Raw genomic sequence first — 14,763 nt, 5'->3', positions numbered from 1 at the left:
CGTGGGGCAGGGGCACTGGGAATGAGCAGGCATGCCGGAGCAAGCAGCAGCTGGGCAGGAGCACAGGGCCTGCGCCAGCGTCCCCAGGCCAGTGCAGCCCAGAGCAGGGTGGCAGGAACGCGGAGTTCCAGCTGGCAGGAGCTCTATAGAGCCAGGTGAGCCCTCCCTGCTGGTGCAGCCCAACCCACCTCCACAGACCCCATCCAGCCTACACCGCTGCTCTGGACTCCACTGGCAGTGGCCCCCCTTGCCACTCCCCTCCACTACCCCACCGCCACTTTCCTGCCTGGCCCCAAGGACTGGGGCGATCCATATAATCTTCCCTTGCCCGCCCCCCCATACCTGAATTTCCTGTGCCAGTTCAGGCATGAACAGCCCCACGGTCCCAGGCCAGAAGCCCCTACTAGACAGGGGCTTCCAGCTTGGGGGGGCCTAGCCAAGCGGGCCCTGCTGTTGCAGGAGCCTGCCGATGCTTCCCCTGGGTCCTACTCCCTCTGTCTTCTGTCATATTTGACAGGAGCTAGGGGCAGATAAATATTAATTTTCAAAATTTGTTATGGTCCCCACAGGCTGGTTAGAATGGCTTGGCTGGCTGGATCCAGCCCACGGGCCATATTTTGCCCACCCCTGCTCTAGTGGGTGGTAGTGTCAAATCTGTAATGAGTTCCGTTGGGGGCGGGAAGGGAATCATCATCATCATAAAATCACATCGCAGAACAGTAGAACTGGAAATGAGCATTAGAGATCATCTAGTCCAACCCTCTGCCACCCTATATAAATTTATAATCTAAACTCTTTATAAAACTACCATCAAACCTGATACAGCGCAAGACAACACCCTAAGCTGCTACAGGTAAGGCAGGAGAACCATGACAGCCAACATCCTGCTTCTGTTTGATAGTTAATAGTTCTATTTAATTGTTAATATATGTTCAAAAGGTCCTGGGTAGAGAGCCATACTCCCTGCTAGAGGAAAGCAAAACCCCCCATAGTCCATACTAATCTGATCATGGGGTAAAATTTCCTCCCAACTCCAAATGTGGTGATCAGTATGATCCTGAGCAGAGGGGCAAAAGCCTTTACCCATAAACCTCTGGGTTTAAGTCCCAGCAGGAGCACAGACACACAGTCAAAATCCCAAGCCTTGGCTGCAGCCAACACCCAGTGCCACTGAGGAAGGCTTAAAAATGCTGACATATGTAGCAGAAAGGGGTAGGGGGCAACCAGCAAAGGCCAGGAGCATGGGAAATACCCATAGTAGAACACAGACATAGCTATGCCTAGATCATCCCCTACCAGTGGCTCTGCAACCTTTTCTTGAACACCTCCAGTGATGCAGAGTCCACTACTTCCCTAAGTAGCCTATTCCACTGCCTCACTGGTCTAACAGTGAAGTTTTTCCTCACATCCAATCTAAAACTATTTTGCTGCAACTTCAAGCCATGGGTCCATATCCTACTCTTCACAGAAAGAGAGAAAAAGTGTTCTCTTTCTTTTTATAGCAGTTCTTCAAGTATTTGAAGACTGCTATCATGTATCCTCTTTAAGGGCCTTTTATGCAAGCGGAACATGCCTAGCTCCTTCAGCCTCTCCTTATGACTTACTTTCCAAGAACTTTGTCATCCATGTCTGGATCCTCTCCAACTTCTTCCCATCCTTTTTGGAATATGGAGCCCAAAACTGCATGCAGCACTCTGGGTGAGGCCTAACACTCTTCTAGACTTGGTCCTGGCCAAAGGAGACAACCTGGTCACTGACTTAAAAACAGAGGGTAGTCTGGGTGACAGTGACCATGAAACCATTGCATTCATTGTCCATCACAAGGCAGACAAATTGGATAGCAGGGTTCAAGTCTTGGACTTTAAAAATGCAAATGTCAACAAGCTCAGGTCACTAGTAGGGCAAGTGCTGTGGGACCAGGGACCAAAGACAAAAGATGTGCATGAAGAGTGGTTGCTTCTTAAGGACATGATCTTCGAAATACAAAGAAAGTCCATTTCCACGCAGAAAAAGGGCAGCAGAAGGGCTGGGAAGCCCTCTTGACTAAACAGGGAAAGGACAGTCCTCCTTACAAAGAAGAAAGAGGTGTACAAACAATGGAAGCTGGGGACAGGCCCCAAGGAAAACTATACACCAACTGGCTGCAATTGTAGGGAACAAAGTAGAAAGGCTAAGGCAGCAACTAAGATTAGCGACGGAAATCAAAGACAACAAAAAGTCCTCCTTTAGGTACATAGGGAACAAGAGGAAAGCAAATGGGAATGTGGGGCCACACTGCTCAACAACTCAGGGCAGCTGGTTATCGACACTCAGGAGAACTGAACTTCTGAATAATTACTTTGCCTCTGTGTTTCACCGTGCCATGGGGAAAATCATGCCACATTGGGTGCAGAATTAGCAGGGCAGAAATGACTGCCTTCCTACTGTTCCCACAGAACTGGTGTGTGATCAGTTAAAGGAATTAGACATATATAAGTCAGTAGGACCAGGTAAACTCCCTCCAAGGGTGCTGAAGGAGTTGGCTGACATCATCGCGGAGCCCCTGAAGAAACTGTTCCAAAACTTGTGGTGCTCCAGAGAGGTCCCTGAGGACTGGAAGAGGGCCTATGTTGTGCCCATCTTCAAGAAGGGGAGGAGGGAGGACCCAGGTAACTGTAGGCCAATTAGCCTAACTTCTATCCCAGAGAAAATCTAGAAAAAACATTAAGGAGTCTATATGCAACAGGCTTGCAGAAGGTAGAATTCTGAATGGCAGCCAACATGGCTTTGTCGCGGTTAGGTCTTGTCTTACCAACTACATCTCCTTTTACGATCAGGTAACTCGCCACCTGGATAAGGGAGAAGTGGTGGGTGTTGTATACCTTGACTTCCTAAAAGCCTTTGATCTGGTATCCCATGATGTTCTGGCAAGAAAATTGGAAGAGAGTGGGCTTAACTGCGAGACAGTTAGGTGGGTACAAAGCTGTCTGTGGGGTAGGACCCAGAGAGTCCTAATGAACGGAACTGTGTTTTCTTGGCGAGACGTGGGCAGCACTGTCCCACAGGGGTCGGTGCTTGGTCCTGTACTTTTCAACATCTTCATCAGTGGTTTGGATGTGGGGGTGAAGAGCTCACTGGCCAAGTTCGCAGGTGACACCAAGTTATGCGGAAGCATGGTCACACTTAAAGAGGCTATAGATACAGGTGGATCTAGACAGGATGGCAAGTTGGATGAGTCAGAACCAGATGAAGTTCAACGTTGAGAAATGTAAAGTGCTCCACCTGGAGATAAACAATCCCCTGCACACCTACAGGCTTGGCAATGCCAACCTGACCAGCACTATGAATGAAAGAGACCTGGGGGTAATAATACACCACAGCATGAATATGAGCTGGCAGTGCGACTCTGTTGCCAGCAGAGAAAATAATACTCTGGCATGCATCAATCAGTGCATCTCCAACAAAACCAAGGAAATGATTCTCCCATTCTAACTGGCGCTGGTGAGACCCCAACTGGAGTACTGCATCCAGTTCTGGGTGCCGCACTTTAACAAGGGTGTGGTGCAACTTGAGAGAGTCCAGAGAAGAGCCACCTGTATGACTAGAGGCTTACACAGCAGGCCATACGAGAAAAGGCTGAGGGACCTGGGACTCTTCAGCCTGAAAAAGAAAAGGCTGAGAGGGGACTTGGTAGCAGTTTACTGCCACGTCAGGGGAGTACGTCAGGTGCTCGGTGAACAGCTGTTCACCAGGGCACCCGTGGGGAGAGCCAGAAGTAATGGCCACAAATTCCTGGAAGACCATTTCAGGCTCAACATTAGGAAAAACTTCTTCATAGTCAGGGTGTCCAAACTGGAATAAGCTCCTTCCAGAAGTGGTGCAATCGCCTACCCTGGAAATCTTCAAGAGGAGACTGGATAGTCATCTTGCTAGGGTCACCTGACTCCACTTGTCTTTCCTGCCCAGTGCAGGGGGCTGCACCCAATGATCTTCCGAGGTCTCTTCCAGCCTTACAATCTATGTCTCTGTGAATAATTAGTGTTGAATAGAAGCATTATCACCTCATGTATCTTTCACCTAACGTTTCTGTTGATGCACCCCAAAACTGCATTCTCCTTTTGTGCATATGCATTACACTGCAAATTCACGCTGAGTCTGTGATCTACCAAGACTCCTAGATTCTTTTCCATAGTGCTGCCTTCCATCCAATTGTCACCTGTTTTGAATTTTATTTTTGATTGTTCTTCCCAAGGTGTAGCACCTTACATTTCTCAGCAGTGATTTTCATTCAGTTACCTTCAGCTGAGCTTTCCAATCTTTCGGGATCTTTCTGAATTGCACTCCCATCCTCCAGCGTGTTCACAATCCTTTCCATTTTCGTTTCACCTCCAAATGTGGTTGAGAAGCTTTCTATGCCAGCATCCAGATCTTTAATAAACATGTTGAACAGCACTGGGCCAGGACAGACTCCTGGGACACTCCACTCCAAACCGGCCATTCTGACATGGATCTATTATTAATTATCTCTATGTGTTGCTATTGAACCAGTTATCCATCCACTTTATAGTAGTTTTATCCAGCCCACATTTCTCCAATTTTGTTTATGAGAAGGTCATGTGGGATCTTGTCAAAAGCCTTGCTGAAGTCCAAATACACTATATCCACAGTATTCCCTTCATCTGCCCAAGTATTTACTTAGTCAAAGAAGGAGATCAAGTTTGTTTGACACAATTTGTTGTTAGTGAATCCAGGCTGGCTGCTTGTGATCAGCTTTTTCTCCTCCCAGATGCATACAAACGGCCTTCCTTATGATATGCTCCAGTAACTTTCCAGGTATTGAGGTGAGACTAACTCGTCTGTAGTTCCCTGGGTCCTCCTTTTTGCTTTTTGTAAGGAGGGGCACTATGCTGGTGCTTTTCCAGTCCTCTGGGACTTGACCTGTCTCCATAACTTCATGAAGATCATTGCCAAGGGCTCTGAGATCTGTGCCTGTTCCTTCAGTACCCTGGAGTGAAGCTCATCAGGCTCTGCTGACTTGAATTCATTCAGACCCCACAAAAGGTCTGACCGTATATTTTGTAATCTCTTCCCTCAGCTTGGCCCCCTCCTTATCCAGATAATCCTTACAGGGTGTCTGGCTGCAGCTTAATTTTTGTGAAGACTGAGCAAAGTAGCTGTTGAGTAGCTCTGCCCTCTACCTCTTATTTCCCCTGACTGTTTCACAGTAGACCCAAAGCTTCTTTGCTCCTTCTTTTCTCACCAACATACTTGTATAACCTCTTCTTGTTCTCTTTAACCCCCCTTGCCAACTCGCTCTTTATCTTTTGCCTTCCTGATTTTTGTCCCTGTTCTTGCTATTTCCTGGTACACTTGCTTGGTGATTTGCCCATTTTTTCCATTGCCTGTATGCTTTCCTTTGCATTCGCATTAGAACTCATTTTAACTAAACTGACCCACAAAGCATATCTATATAATATTTAAAGGGTATATTACTCCTACAATTGGCAAGATAATCCTACACACTTCATGTAGGGAATAGACACAGGCTAGTTGCTGTTGGAGTAGCTAAAATTACTTGGAGTAGGATGTGTTCTGTTTAGGTAAAGTCAAAACAGCATTGACTTCTCTTTGACTTTCAGAGACTTGCAGAAGCATGAGAGCTAATGATTTTGCACCTGTTACACCTGCATTTTCTATCTTTGAAGATGAGCCTGAAAAAGAGAACAGCCGGTAAGGAGAAGCTAGTCACAAATGGAAACGCCTTTCTTAGGGGTTGTCTGTCAGGTTAGTGTTGTGCTATGATGGCTGTTGGCGCCATCACAGAGGGCTTTAATCTTTGCAGTTTAGGACTCTTACAGAAATTGTGATCTATGGGAAGTTCTAACTCAGGGGTAGGCAACCCTGGCATGGGTGCCAGAGCATGGAAGGCATTTTGCTTGGCATGTGCACCTTGGGGCGGATGGCAGGGAAGGAGCCGGTGCTGTACTGCCACAATAAGGCTTGGGTTTCTCGTGGGTTTCGCTGCCGTCAGCCCCTGGCACGCCAACAAGTCAAGGTTGCAGGTGTTTTTGGCACTCTGTTCTAACTGCTCTGTGGTATAGCTGAAACCAAGTTGAGTATAATCATAGTGACTCATAATTGCATGGCTTCCCTGATGACTAGGGACAGATTTTTATTAGTATTATTATTATATCTATTGAGACCATTATGAGCATCTCTGATTCTTAACTTTCAATGCAATTAGTCTGTAATTCTCCATTCTGGTTGCTCTGTTTCTTGTGAAGGTTCTACTAAAAATTATTTTTAAAAAGCAATTTTTGTTAGTGTCCCACAGCATAAAATCAAGACTGCAGAGGTCGGAGCCCTTGGAAAACGTCTCTCAACTGCATGTGCTGCACCATTAAAAGTAAGTACAAGCTAATTTTAACAAATATTAGGGGATCATGGAAGTGGTTTCATTTATTGAACCACTTGTTCATCTGCACATTGTTCTTTCAATATCTTTCCATTCACTCTACACTCATCACACTCATTCGCCTACACATACAGACTATAGTTTTACAAAGCAATTGTCATTCATTATTATATTCTATACTAACTAGCTCAAATCACTACACAGGAATTCTGGTCTGCTCTTCCTGGTTTTCCTCTCCATTCCTTCCCACAAAATTCATAAGGATTAAATTTTGAAGCTGTTGGCTATAACTTCTGTTAACACTGATGATGGCTACCTCTGAGGATGGTCAGCCATATGCAGAGCTCTCAGGGTGCTCTCTGTATGGATAAGTCCAACAGTGCTTCAGTGACTGATGTAGTTAAGTGGTGGCTGTAGAGCCTCACTAAGGTTGCTTTTTTGCCTTTGTCTATACAGGTAAGCTTGGGAATTAGGCAGGATTCAAGAGTTTTCAGAGACTGTCATGGTGGCTTCTCTAGCAATGGGAGGCTTTATTTCTGTCTAAAGGATGTCAGAACAGACAAGCTTTTCCATTTGTGATTATTTGTTAAAAACATTGCTGCTTCAGGATTAACTACAAAAGTATGGGAAACTTCTGCATGAAGAGTGAGCCTTGCAGACTTATTTTAACTACCTGAGAAATGTTGCTTTGTTGTTGTTTTTTTCACCCTCTCTTGTGTAGGAGGGCACTCGGGCAACAGAGTTCTTGATGGACGACTCCACAGGATGGGCTGTACCGGGTAGCAATAAAACATTGGCACTTAGTCCAAATAACACAAGAGACTTTGCACATGCTGCCCAGCTTGCTTCAACTCCATTTAACTATGTCCCAACATATTCATGGCAAAACGTCGAGGACAAAGGTAAATAAGCTGCTTTAGAAAATGGTGTATGCTTAGTATGCCATGTCTAATTCACTACTGCATCACTGGTCCCGTGTTAAGACAACCTACCATCAAGTTTGTGAAGTATATGTTTATGTACACAAGTGTAACATTATTAGAGTGTTAATTGCTTTAGTGGAAGAGCAGGGAGTGTGAGTCCACAGCACCAAAGTTCCTGAAGGATTTATAATTTAGACAAGACAATTTAGACATGGAAGCAATGAGTCGTGCCATCAAAGCTCTTGTTTTGTGCAACTTCCAAAGGAGCCTGCGAAGTGGGTATTTAAGCTCTAAATCACACTTTTTGTGGTTTCTTCTGTGAGCATCTTTGGGCTTCCTGCATACCTGCCTTTCAAATGCTGTCTCTGGTAAACAAAACTCTTACCTCATCCTCCCAAATCTCTTAGCACTTGATCCTTCTACTATGATTCTTACACACCACTGGCAGCCTGTTCACAGCTACTGAGCTAAACTTACCATCACTGGTTTGTTTATATCTACCATAGGGGTGCCAAAGATGCAAGCCACAGGCTGGATCCAGCCTGAGACATAAAGCACCCATTCCAGCTGCTGTGGGATCTGTGCCTCATGCTTGTCCTGATCCAGGACATGCAGTGCACATGGTGCGCACTTCAGCCAGTCTGGGACTTGCATGGTACCCACAGGCATCAAGTGCAGCATGGGTCCCAGATTGACTGGAACAGGTGCCACGTGCAGTGCAGTCCTTGACTAGCCAGCGGTGGAGGGTGTCATATGTAGTGAGGACTCTGGAACAGGCACCAGGTATAGTGTGGTACGCAGTCTGGCTAGTCCAGGATCTGCTGTTGTGTGGTAGATCTAGCATACAAGAGAGAGGAGGGGAGCCTATGGGCCCTATCTGGCCCATTGATTGCCCCCTGCTACCACTCATGCAGCCAGCAGGGCCAGATAAGTTTGCCCCAGTCTACAGCAATACTTTACAGTTTATTGACTAGTACACACAGCTGCTCAAAAGATGTACAAGCTCACATTCCTGTTGCAGTCACTTTGCATGGGTTTTTCACTTTGTCTGGTTTATGGAACAAATTTGCCATAAATATGTATTTCAGAAAATGCATTGCATGATGGTGGGAAGATAGCTTTGGATTGTTCTGAGGAACTACATATGCAGGCATCAAAAACCCGTAACTTAAGGTACAGTATGACATCCAAATTTTGAGGTTTCAAAGTTTAAGAATGTGAATAACACTCTAGCAGAGCTGGGAGCTTTTATTCTAGTGATTGATCCCATAAGTCAGGAGCTCCTCCCCCTGCCACAGCCTTGCTGATGCCTCTTGTCTCTCACCCACGGCCCCTTCTCCCCCAGCCCTGCCGAAGGGCGCTGCCAGGGCTACAGACCTGGGTCCATAGCCCTCTGCTGTGGGCTTGGGCAGGCCAGTGCCCAGCTGCCACATGCGCTCCCCGGGGCAGGGGGGGCACCCCCCCCAATCTATACCCAGGTTAGGCACAGGTTGCAGGCTTGAGGTCGTGCCCTGCTTCCCTCCCCCAGGGCTTCTGAAGCCCAGCTGGTGCAACCCAGGACAGCAGGGCCACAGCGGGGCTCTTTGCTCACTGCCCCCGCTGCCCTGGCAACCACCTTGTGTGCCTGCTGTTGCTTTGAGGGGTGCAGCCCTGCGTCGCTGGCCTCACATTGCTGGGGCAGTGGGGGAGGGGAGCAGCGGTGAGGAGATTCCTGTGCGGCTCCACTGCTGTCTGCAGCACTGGGTCACATGCATTGGGCTCTGGAGCCTCCGAGGGAGGGAGGCAGGGTGGCAGGGAACAGCAGAGCCGCGTGGAGAAGCTGCTAGCTGCTGTTTTCTGCTTCCCTCCCCTGGGGCCTCCAGAGCTTAGTGGGCATGACCTGACACAGCAGGCAGCAGCGGAGCCGCACAGGGGTCTCCTTGCTGCCGCTTGCGCCCCACTCCCCCTCCTCCCCAGGCCTCTCCCCCCAGTGCCTCAGCGATGTGCCTCCTGTGCAGTGAGAGCAGCGGTGCAGGGCTGCACCCCTCAAAGCAGCAGCAGGTGCAGAAGGCACTTTACCAGGGCAGCGGGGGGGCGAGCAGCAACGAGGAGATTCCCACGTTGCCACACTGTCCCCAGCCTCACCAGGTCATGCCCACTGGGCTCTGGAGGCCCCGAGGGAGGGAAGCAGGGTGGGAACCCACAGCCTGCGCCTGCCCCAGGTACAGATCTGGGGGGGGTGTCCCCCCTGCCCCCCGGGAGTGTGTGTGGCAGCAGGGAGCCAGCTCTTCTCCTTCCCCTCTCCCAGATGAGCCACCCACAACCCTGTCCTGCTCCCCACTGTGACCCTGTAGCTGCGTATCACAACCCTGGGCCCCAAGCCTCACCTGACTGGATAGCAGCCCCAGCCCTGCCCAGCTCCCTCCCTACTGGGGCCTCAATCCCCCTCCCCCCGGCACTTACCTGCTGAAGTTGCTCTGCAGGCTGCCTGGGGCCATATGCATGACCATGCACATTGTGCCCCCTGCCTGACTGTCCTCCTCCCGCTCCTTCCCAACTACCTGCAGGCTGGAATTCTGCCAGCCTGCAGGGAGCTCATGGCAAAATCTGCGGGTTTGACTTGTAAAACAAGAAATCCACATTTGCCTCTGGTCAAAAGGTAAAATCCGTGGGAAAAGGAAAACCTGGATCCCTGGCAATAAGTCACACCTGACTTTTGTGTCAATGACCACCAGGTGCACAGTGCCTGGTGCCACAGGAGATGAAGCTTCAGTGGGCTGGAGTGGGGGTGCTCAACACTTGGCCCATGGGCCAGATCCAACCTTTGATGCTGTCATCCGTCTCTCAGGTCTCCTCATGGGTCCAAAAATTTGTCAGTAGGGGAGTAGTACCACCAGTCCCCCACTGCCAGATTTCCAGACCTGTGGGGAGTCCTGGCCTCTACACACTAGACTGAGGCACAGGGCCTAGTACTGGTGCCTGGGGCCAGAGGCTTGAGCACCACTGGACTAGAGGCAAAGAATAGTGGCAATTTGCCACAAAGGTTGCCTGTCAGTGCTAAACTCTTCTAGCCTCCAGAACACTAAAGCAGACTGTCTCTATGCTACAAGTGGGAGGTCAAGGACTTGGTTCTCCAGGTGATTTTTCAGGCTAAGGTTGTCCAGAAATAGACCTCTTTTAACCCCTTCACTCAGCTACCCTGATACTACCCCAGGGGACTTACCAGGTCTTCCCTTTAGAAAAAAATCCACAGTGCCATTAAAAATGTAGTTCTTGTGTGTCTGCTGGTATTATTTTGGACTCATGGTATTGTGCTGTTTGTTCTACCTTTCTGTGAGGCTGCCTCTCCTGGTGGCAGTTAATTTGGCAAGAAGGGTGGATGAGAGCCAAGCCCTGACTGCAGATCTCTTTACAGACTGCCTTCTGTCCAGACATAGTTTCCTAGAAGACCGACACCAAGTACCTACTCAAGTGATTGCTGAATTGTATCTCAGTGTCACAGATCAGCCTTCCAGGCTTTCTTTCAAAATCACACTCCAGAGCTGAGACATTATTACATGCACTTAATGTGAAAACAGCCTTGTCCTTTTACCTATATAAGAGTAAGCCTTTGAGAAGGTCTCCATAGTGAGGGGTCGAAATATTGCCCAGTGGGATAACTGAATGCGTGGCAGGCTGTAAATGAGACTGCTGAGGTGGAACTCAAATACTCAAGAGCTTTTTCTACCAGACCTCAGGGAATTTCCAAGGCTTCCCTATGCAATGTTTCCATAATTGCTTTCTAGGAGGAGGCCGCCTGAAAAGGGGGTGGAGGGGTGGGGGCAGCCTGGAGACATTAGCAACAGTGTCAGGAGTTATAGGGAAGAGCTATGGAATGCCAGTTGGGCAGTACTGGCCTTGGAGGACTCAAAGACCTGCCTCCAGGTGTGTGGGCGCTGCTTTGGAGTTGTCAGAGTATCCATATACATTCTCAAATGCTTGCAGGAGAAGAGTTCTTTCCCAGAACTGGAGTTTTGGATGTGATTACACATGCACATCCACATCCTGCCCTTCTTTCCCTCTTCCTTGGAGTCATGGGCCACTTTAAAGGCATGATGGAATCTGATCCCTAATCCCAAAAATCATACCTCTGCCATGCCATACTTGCACATGATTTTGGGACCAGACATCAATTCCCAGTTGTGCCATACTTGCCAGTGCCGGGGAAGCCTGGGTTCATGGTTCTGAGCTCCCTCTGTACCAGTAAGTTGAAAGATGGTTGTCTGACAATTGGCTGATTGTTGGCTTGGCTGAGGACTGTGCTGGGGTCTAGAATTGGCCCCAATGTGGTCCTGTGGGGCTGACAAACAGCTAATTGTTGGCTGGGTCCAGTAACTGCATCAGGGCCTGGAACTGGCCCCAATGTGGACTGCCAAGCTGAGAATCAGCTGATTTTGTTGGCCTGGTGGAGACTGCACTGGGGCCAGTTGTAGACCCTGGTGCAGTCCTGGACCCAGCCAGCCACAGCTGCTTGGGATGGGGTTCAAAGTCCCCAACAGGGTGGGATCAGAGGCTTCTCCTGCCAGGAACTTCAAACCCCATGCTTGGCAGCTCTGGCCTGGCAACCTAATGTACGAGGAGCTTCTGCTTCTCTGGACCAAGCTGCCTGGTATGGGGTTTAAAGTCCCAGAATGAGGGAGCAGTGACCTCCCCATGCTATGCACCAGTGGCTGGGTAGCCTCGTATGGCTAAGCTTCAGTTTCCCTCCACCACCAGCCTCCGTTCTCCCATGCACAGCTGCCCACCAAGTGTTTCTCAGCACAGGTTTTAAAGCTCCAGTGGAAGCACCCGCTGCTCCACCCAACAAGGGACTGCCAATCAGCTAATTATTGGTAGGGACCTACTTAATTCATGATTTTGCAGAAACTGTAAAATGGGAATTATCAGCGAAACCTGCAAAATTTAAAAAAAATTGTACTAAATTAAAATGCTGACTCCCCAGTGGTCCTCATGGCCTTGTAGCCCACTGGCAGTAAGGGAAGCTGCCAAGATGGCAGTTGCTGCCCCTTCTCACCCCCCACCCCTCACTGCTGATTGGCAGAAAGGGCTGCCCATTGCAGGGTTGCATGATGGATAACCCTCTCTGCTAATCAGTGGCGTAGGGCAGGATGGCTGCGAGCGGCCCACGAAAATCCCTTTCGCTCACTGCAACTTTGGTAGATTCCTAATTATTGATCACTAGCCACACATTTGAATTTAAGTCACCATATTAATGAGCCATTAAAATGTTCTTTATAGTATGTGGAACATTTTTTATGGTTTGTTCCCCATTTTATAGCATCTAAAGTTTGGGGCATATGTAGTAACCTTCTTATTTGTGCCATGATTAGCATGTTAATTGTGGCATGAATGTAATGTGTAGAGGGGGCCACACACAACTTAAACCTCTGCAGCTGTGGAACTTGGTGCCGAAAAAGCATGGTGCCCTTAGTTCCTTCTGTGTGAGGCCCAAGAAAGGGTTCACTCAGTGCAATCCAGCAGTAATACTAAGGCAAAAAGCCTCTGAGATCTGGTGCAATAGCACATATGCATAAGAAGGAAGTGCATATGGATAACACATCTTTATATTATTGGTATATAACTTATTTTTCTTTTCCTTGACAAAGATACATTGGGAAGAAAGCCTTGTATAGGACCAAATGTTCAGTTACATCTCTAAATGTAAAATGCTAATGTGTGTAATGATGCTGTATTGCTGAACGACAGAAATAAGATTGCACTGAAGAGGTGTTATGTGCCTTAATTTTTATTTCTGGCTTTTAGATGTTAATTTAGCCCCCACTCGCATTCTGAAAGTGTATTGAGGCAGCAAAGTAGGTTTAGATGGGATATGAGGGAAATTTCCTTACTGCTAGGGCAGTGAGGCACTGGGAATAGATTACTCAGGGAGGTAGGAGAATTTCCTCCATTGAGGGGGTTTCAAGAGGAAGTTGGATACGAATTGTTCAGTGATGATTTAGGATTAGCAGTGGTTAGAGCATATTGTGAAAAGCAACAGTTGGAAAGTCCAGATTTCCCCACTACCCCAACACATGCCCTTTCCCCCAGAAAGATCCTCCCACTGGATTGCTCAAACTGAGAAGAACTCTGCAGCCCAAAGCAGGTAGAAATAGAAAACTGGTCAGCAGCAGGAGAATGAAGCAGCACTCCATAACTGGCTAGTTATAAAAAAAACGTTTTAAAGGGGCTGTGAAGTTAGTGGAGGGCATGGTATGACAGGAAAAAGAGTACTGGTTCTCCAGCTGGATGTGATGCCTGGAGTTGTTTGGGTTCTTAGGCTGAAGTACAGAGTGGAAAGCATGTTGTTATCCCATGCTTATGAGCTTGTTCTGGTCATCACAGGGCATGTCTACATGTTCATTAATGCACTTTAGGTAATGCTCATTACCTATTGTGCTTCCATTGTGAGGTACTAGAAAATGCGCATTAGCCTATTTTAATGCACATTAGCTAACAAGCACTTTTTTGTGATGCTTTAATGCACATTAAAATAAACTAATGTGCATTGAAGTCCACATGTAGACACTCCCATATTAAACCAGAAAGAATTTTTTCCCCTCCTGATGCTACAGGTGTCTAGGTCTTTTTTTCACTTTCCACAGGAGTGTTAAGTGTTTCTCACTGCCAAGGCTGGGGATTTGGACTGGTGTGTTGACTCTCCTGCTGGGACATAAAAAACCCCCCAGAGGTTCCTGGCTAAAGCATCTTGCTCCTTGGCTCAGGGACAGACCAACCACCACAGCTGGGATCAAGAAGGAATTTTACCTGTCAGATTGGCATGGGCTATGGCAGGGGTTGCCTTTCTTTCTAGCAGAGGGTTGCATGGGCTTCTTCCTCAGATCTCCTGGGCGGTTTTGTAACAAACTACCTCCTGTTCTTGTTAAGGCAGGATGTTGACAGTGCCTTTGTCTTCTTTGGCCTCCCACTTTTCCTGTGGCAAGTTAAAGGGTGCTTTTGGTGCTTTGGGCATTATGCCTCTGGTAGTTTTGGGTGAGGATTGTCCCTGAAGCTTTTAAGAGGCTAAGCAAACACTTGTCTGGGGTGGCTTAGACAGTAGTTTTGGACTAGGTGATCTCGTGAGCTAAGTGGAGAGCTGCTACACAGAATAACCCAATGGATATTACCGAAGCATCATACAGGAAAATAAAGCCCTAGTTTTATTCTCTTACAGTAAAGATATGCTATCCTTGATTGCTTACAGATTTGTTCTTCGGAATGATGTCCATCTTGATAGGTGGGACTTCTGTATTCCAGAAACCCCATTTACAACTGTTCAGCAAAGAATTAATTCTGTGGTTCAGCAGTTGGTGTATGCAGATACTCGCTCCACTCAGAACAGGTTTTCTTGAATCATAAGCAGTTTGTAGTGCACTTGTGCTATGACCATAAAAATGTGTCATCTAAAAGTAAAAAAGGAACCCTAACAAA

General features: G+C 47.8%; 1 protein-coding gene across 1 annotated transcript in view; it reads left to right on the top strand.

Moving 5' to 3' along the window:
- Nucleotides 1-14,763, top strand: part of BUB1 (BUB1 mitotic checkpoint serine/threonine kinase) — a 70,723-nt gene that overhangs the window by 42,313 nt on the left and 13,647 nt on the right. The window contains exons 14-17 of the mRNA XM_019515867.1: nucleotides 5,619-5,709; nucleotides 6,304-6,385; nucleotides 7,116-7,296; nucleotides 8,406-8,490. Of these exons, the coding sequence (XP_019371412.1) occupies nucleotides 5,619-5,709; nucleotides 6,304-6,385; nucleotides 7,116-7,296; nucleotides 8,406-8,490 (439 nt within the window). The remainder of the gene's footprint in view (nucleotides 1-5,618; nucleotides 5,710-6,303; nucleotides 6,386-7,115; nucleotides 7,297-8,405; nucleotides 8,491-14,763) is intronic.

This window comes from Gavialis gangeticus, unplaced genomic scaffold (assembly GCF_001723915.1).
Source record: "Gavialis gangeticus isolate Ggan-Ray unplaced genomic scaffold, GavGan_comp1, whole genome shotgun sequence".
Lineage (NCBI taxonomy): Eukaryota > Metazoa > Chordata > Crocodylia > Gavialidae > Gavialis > Gavialis gangeticus.
Note: the sequence above shows the minus strand (reverse complement) of the source record. Positions and strands in the feature narration are given on the sequence as shown.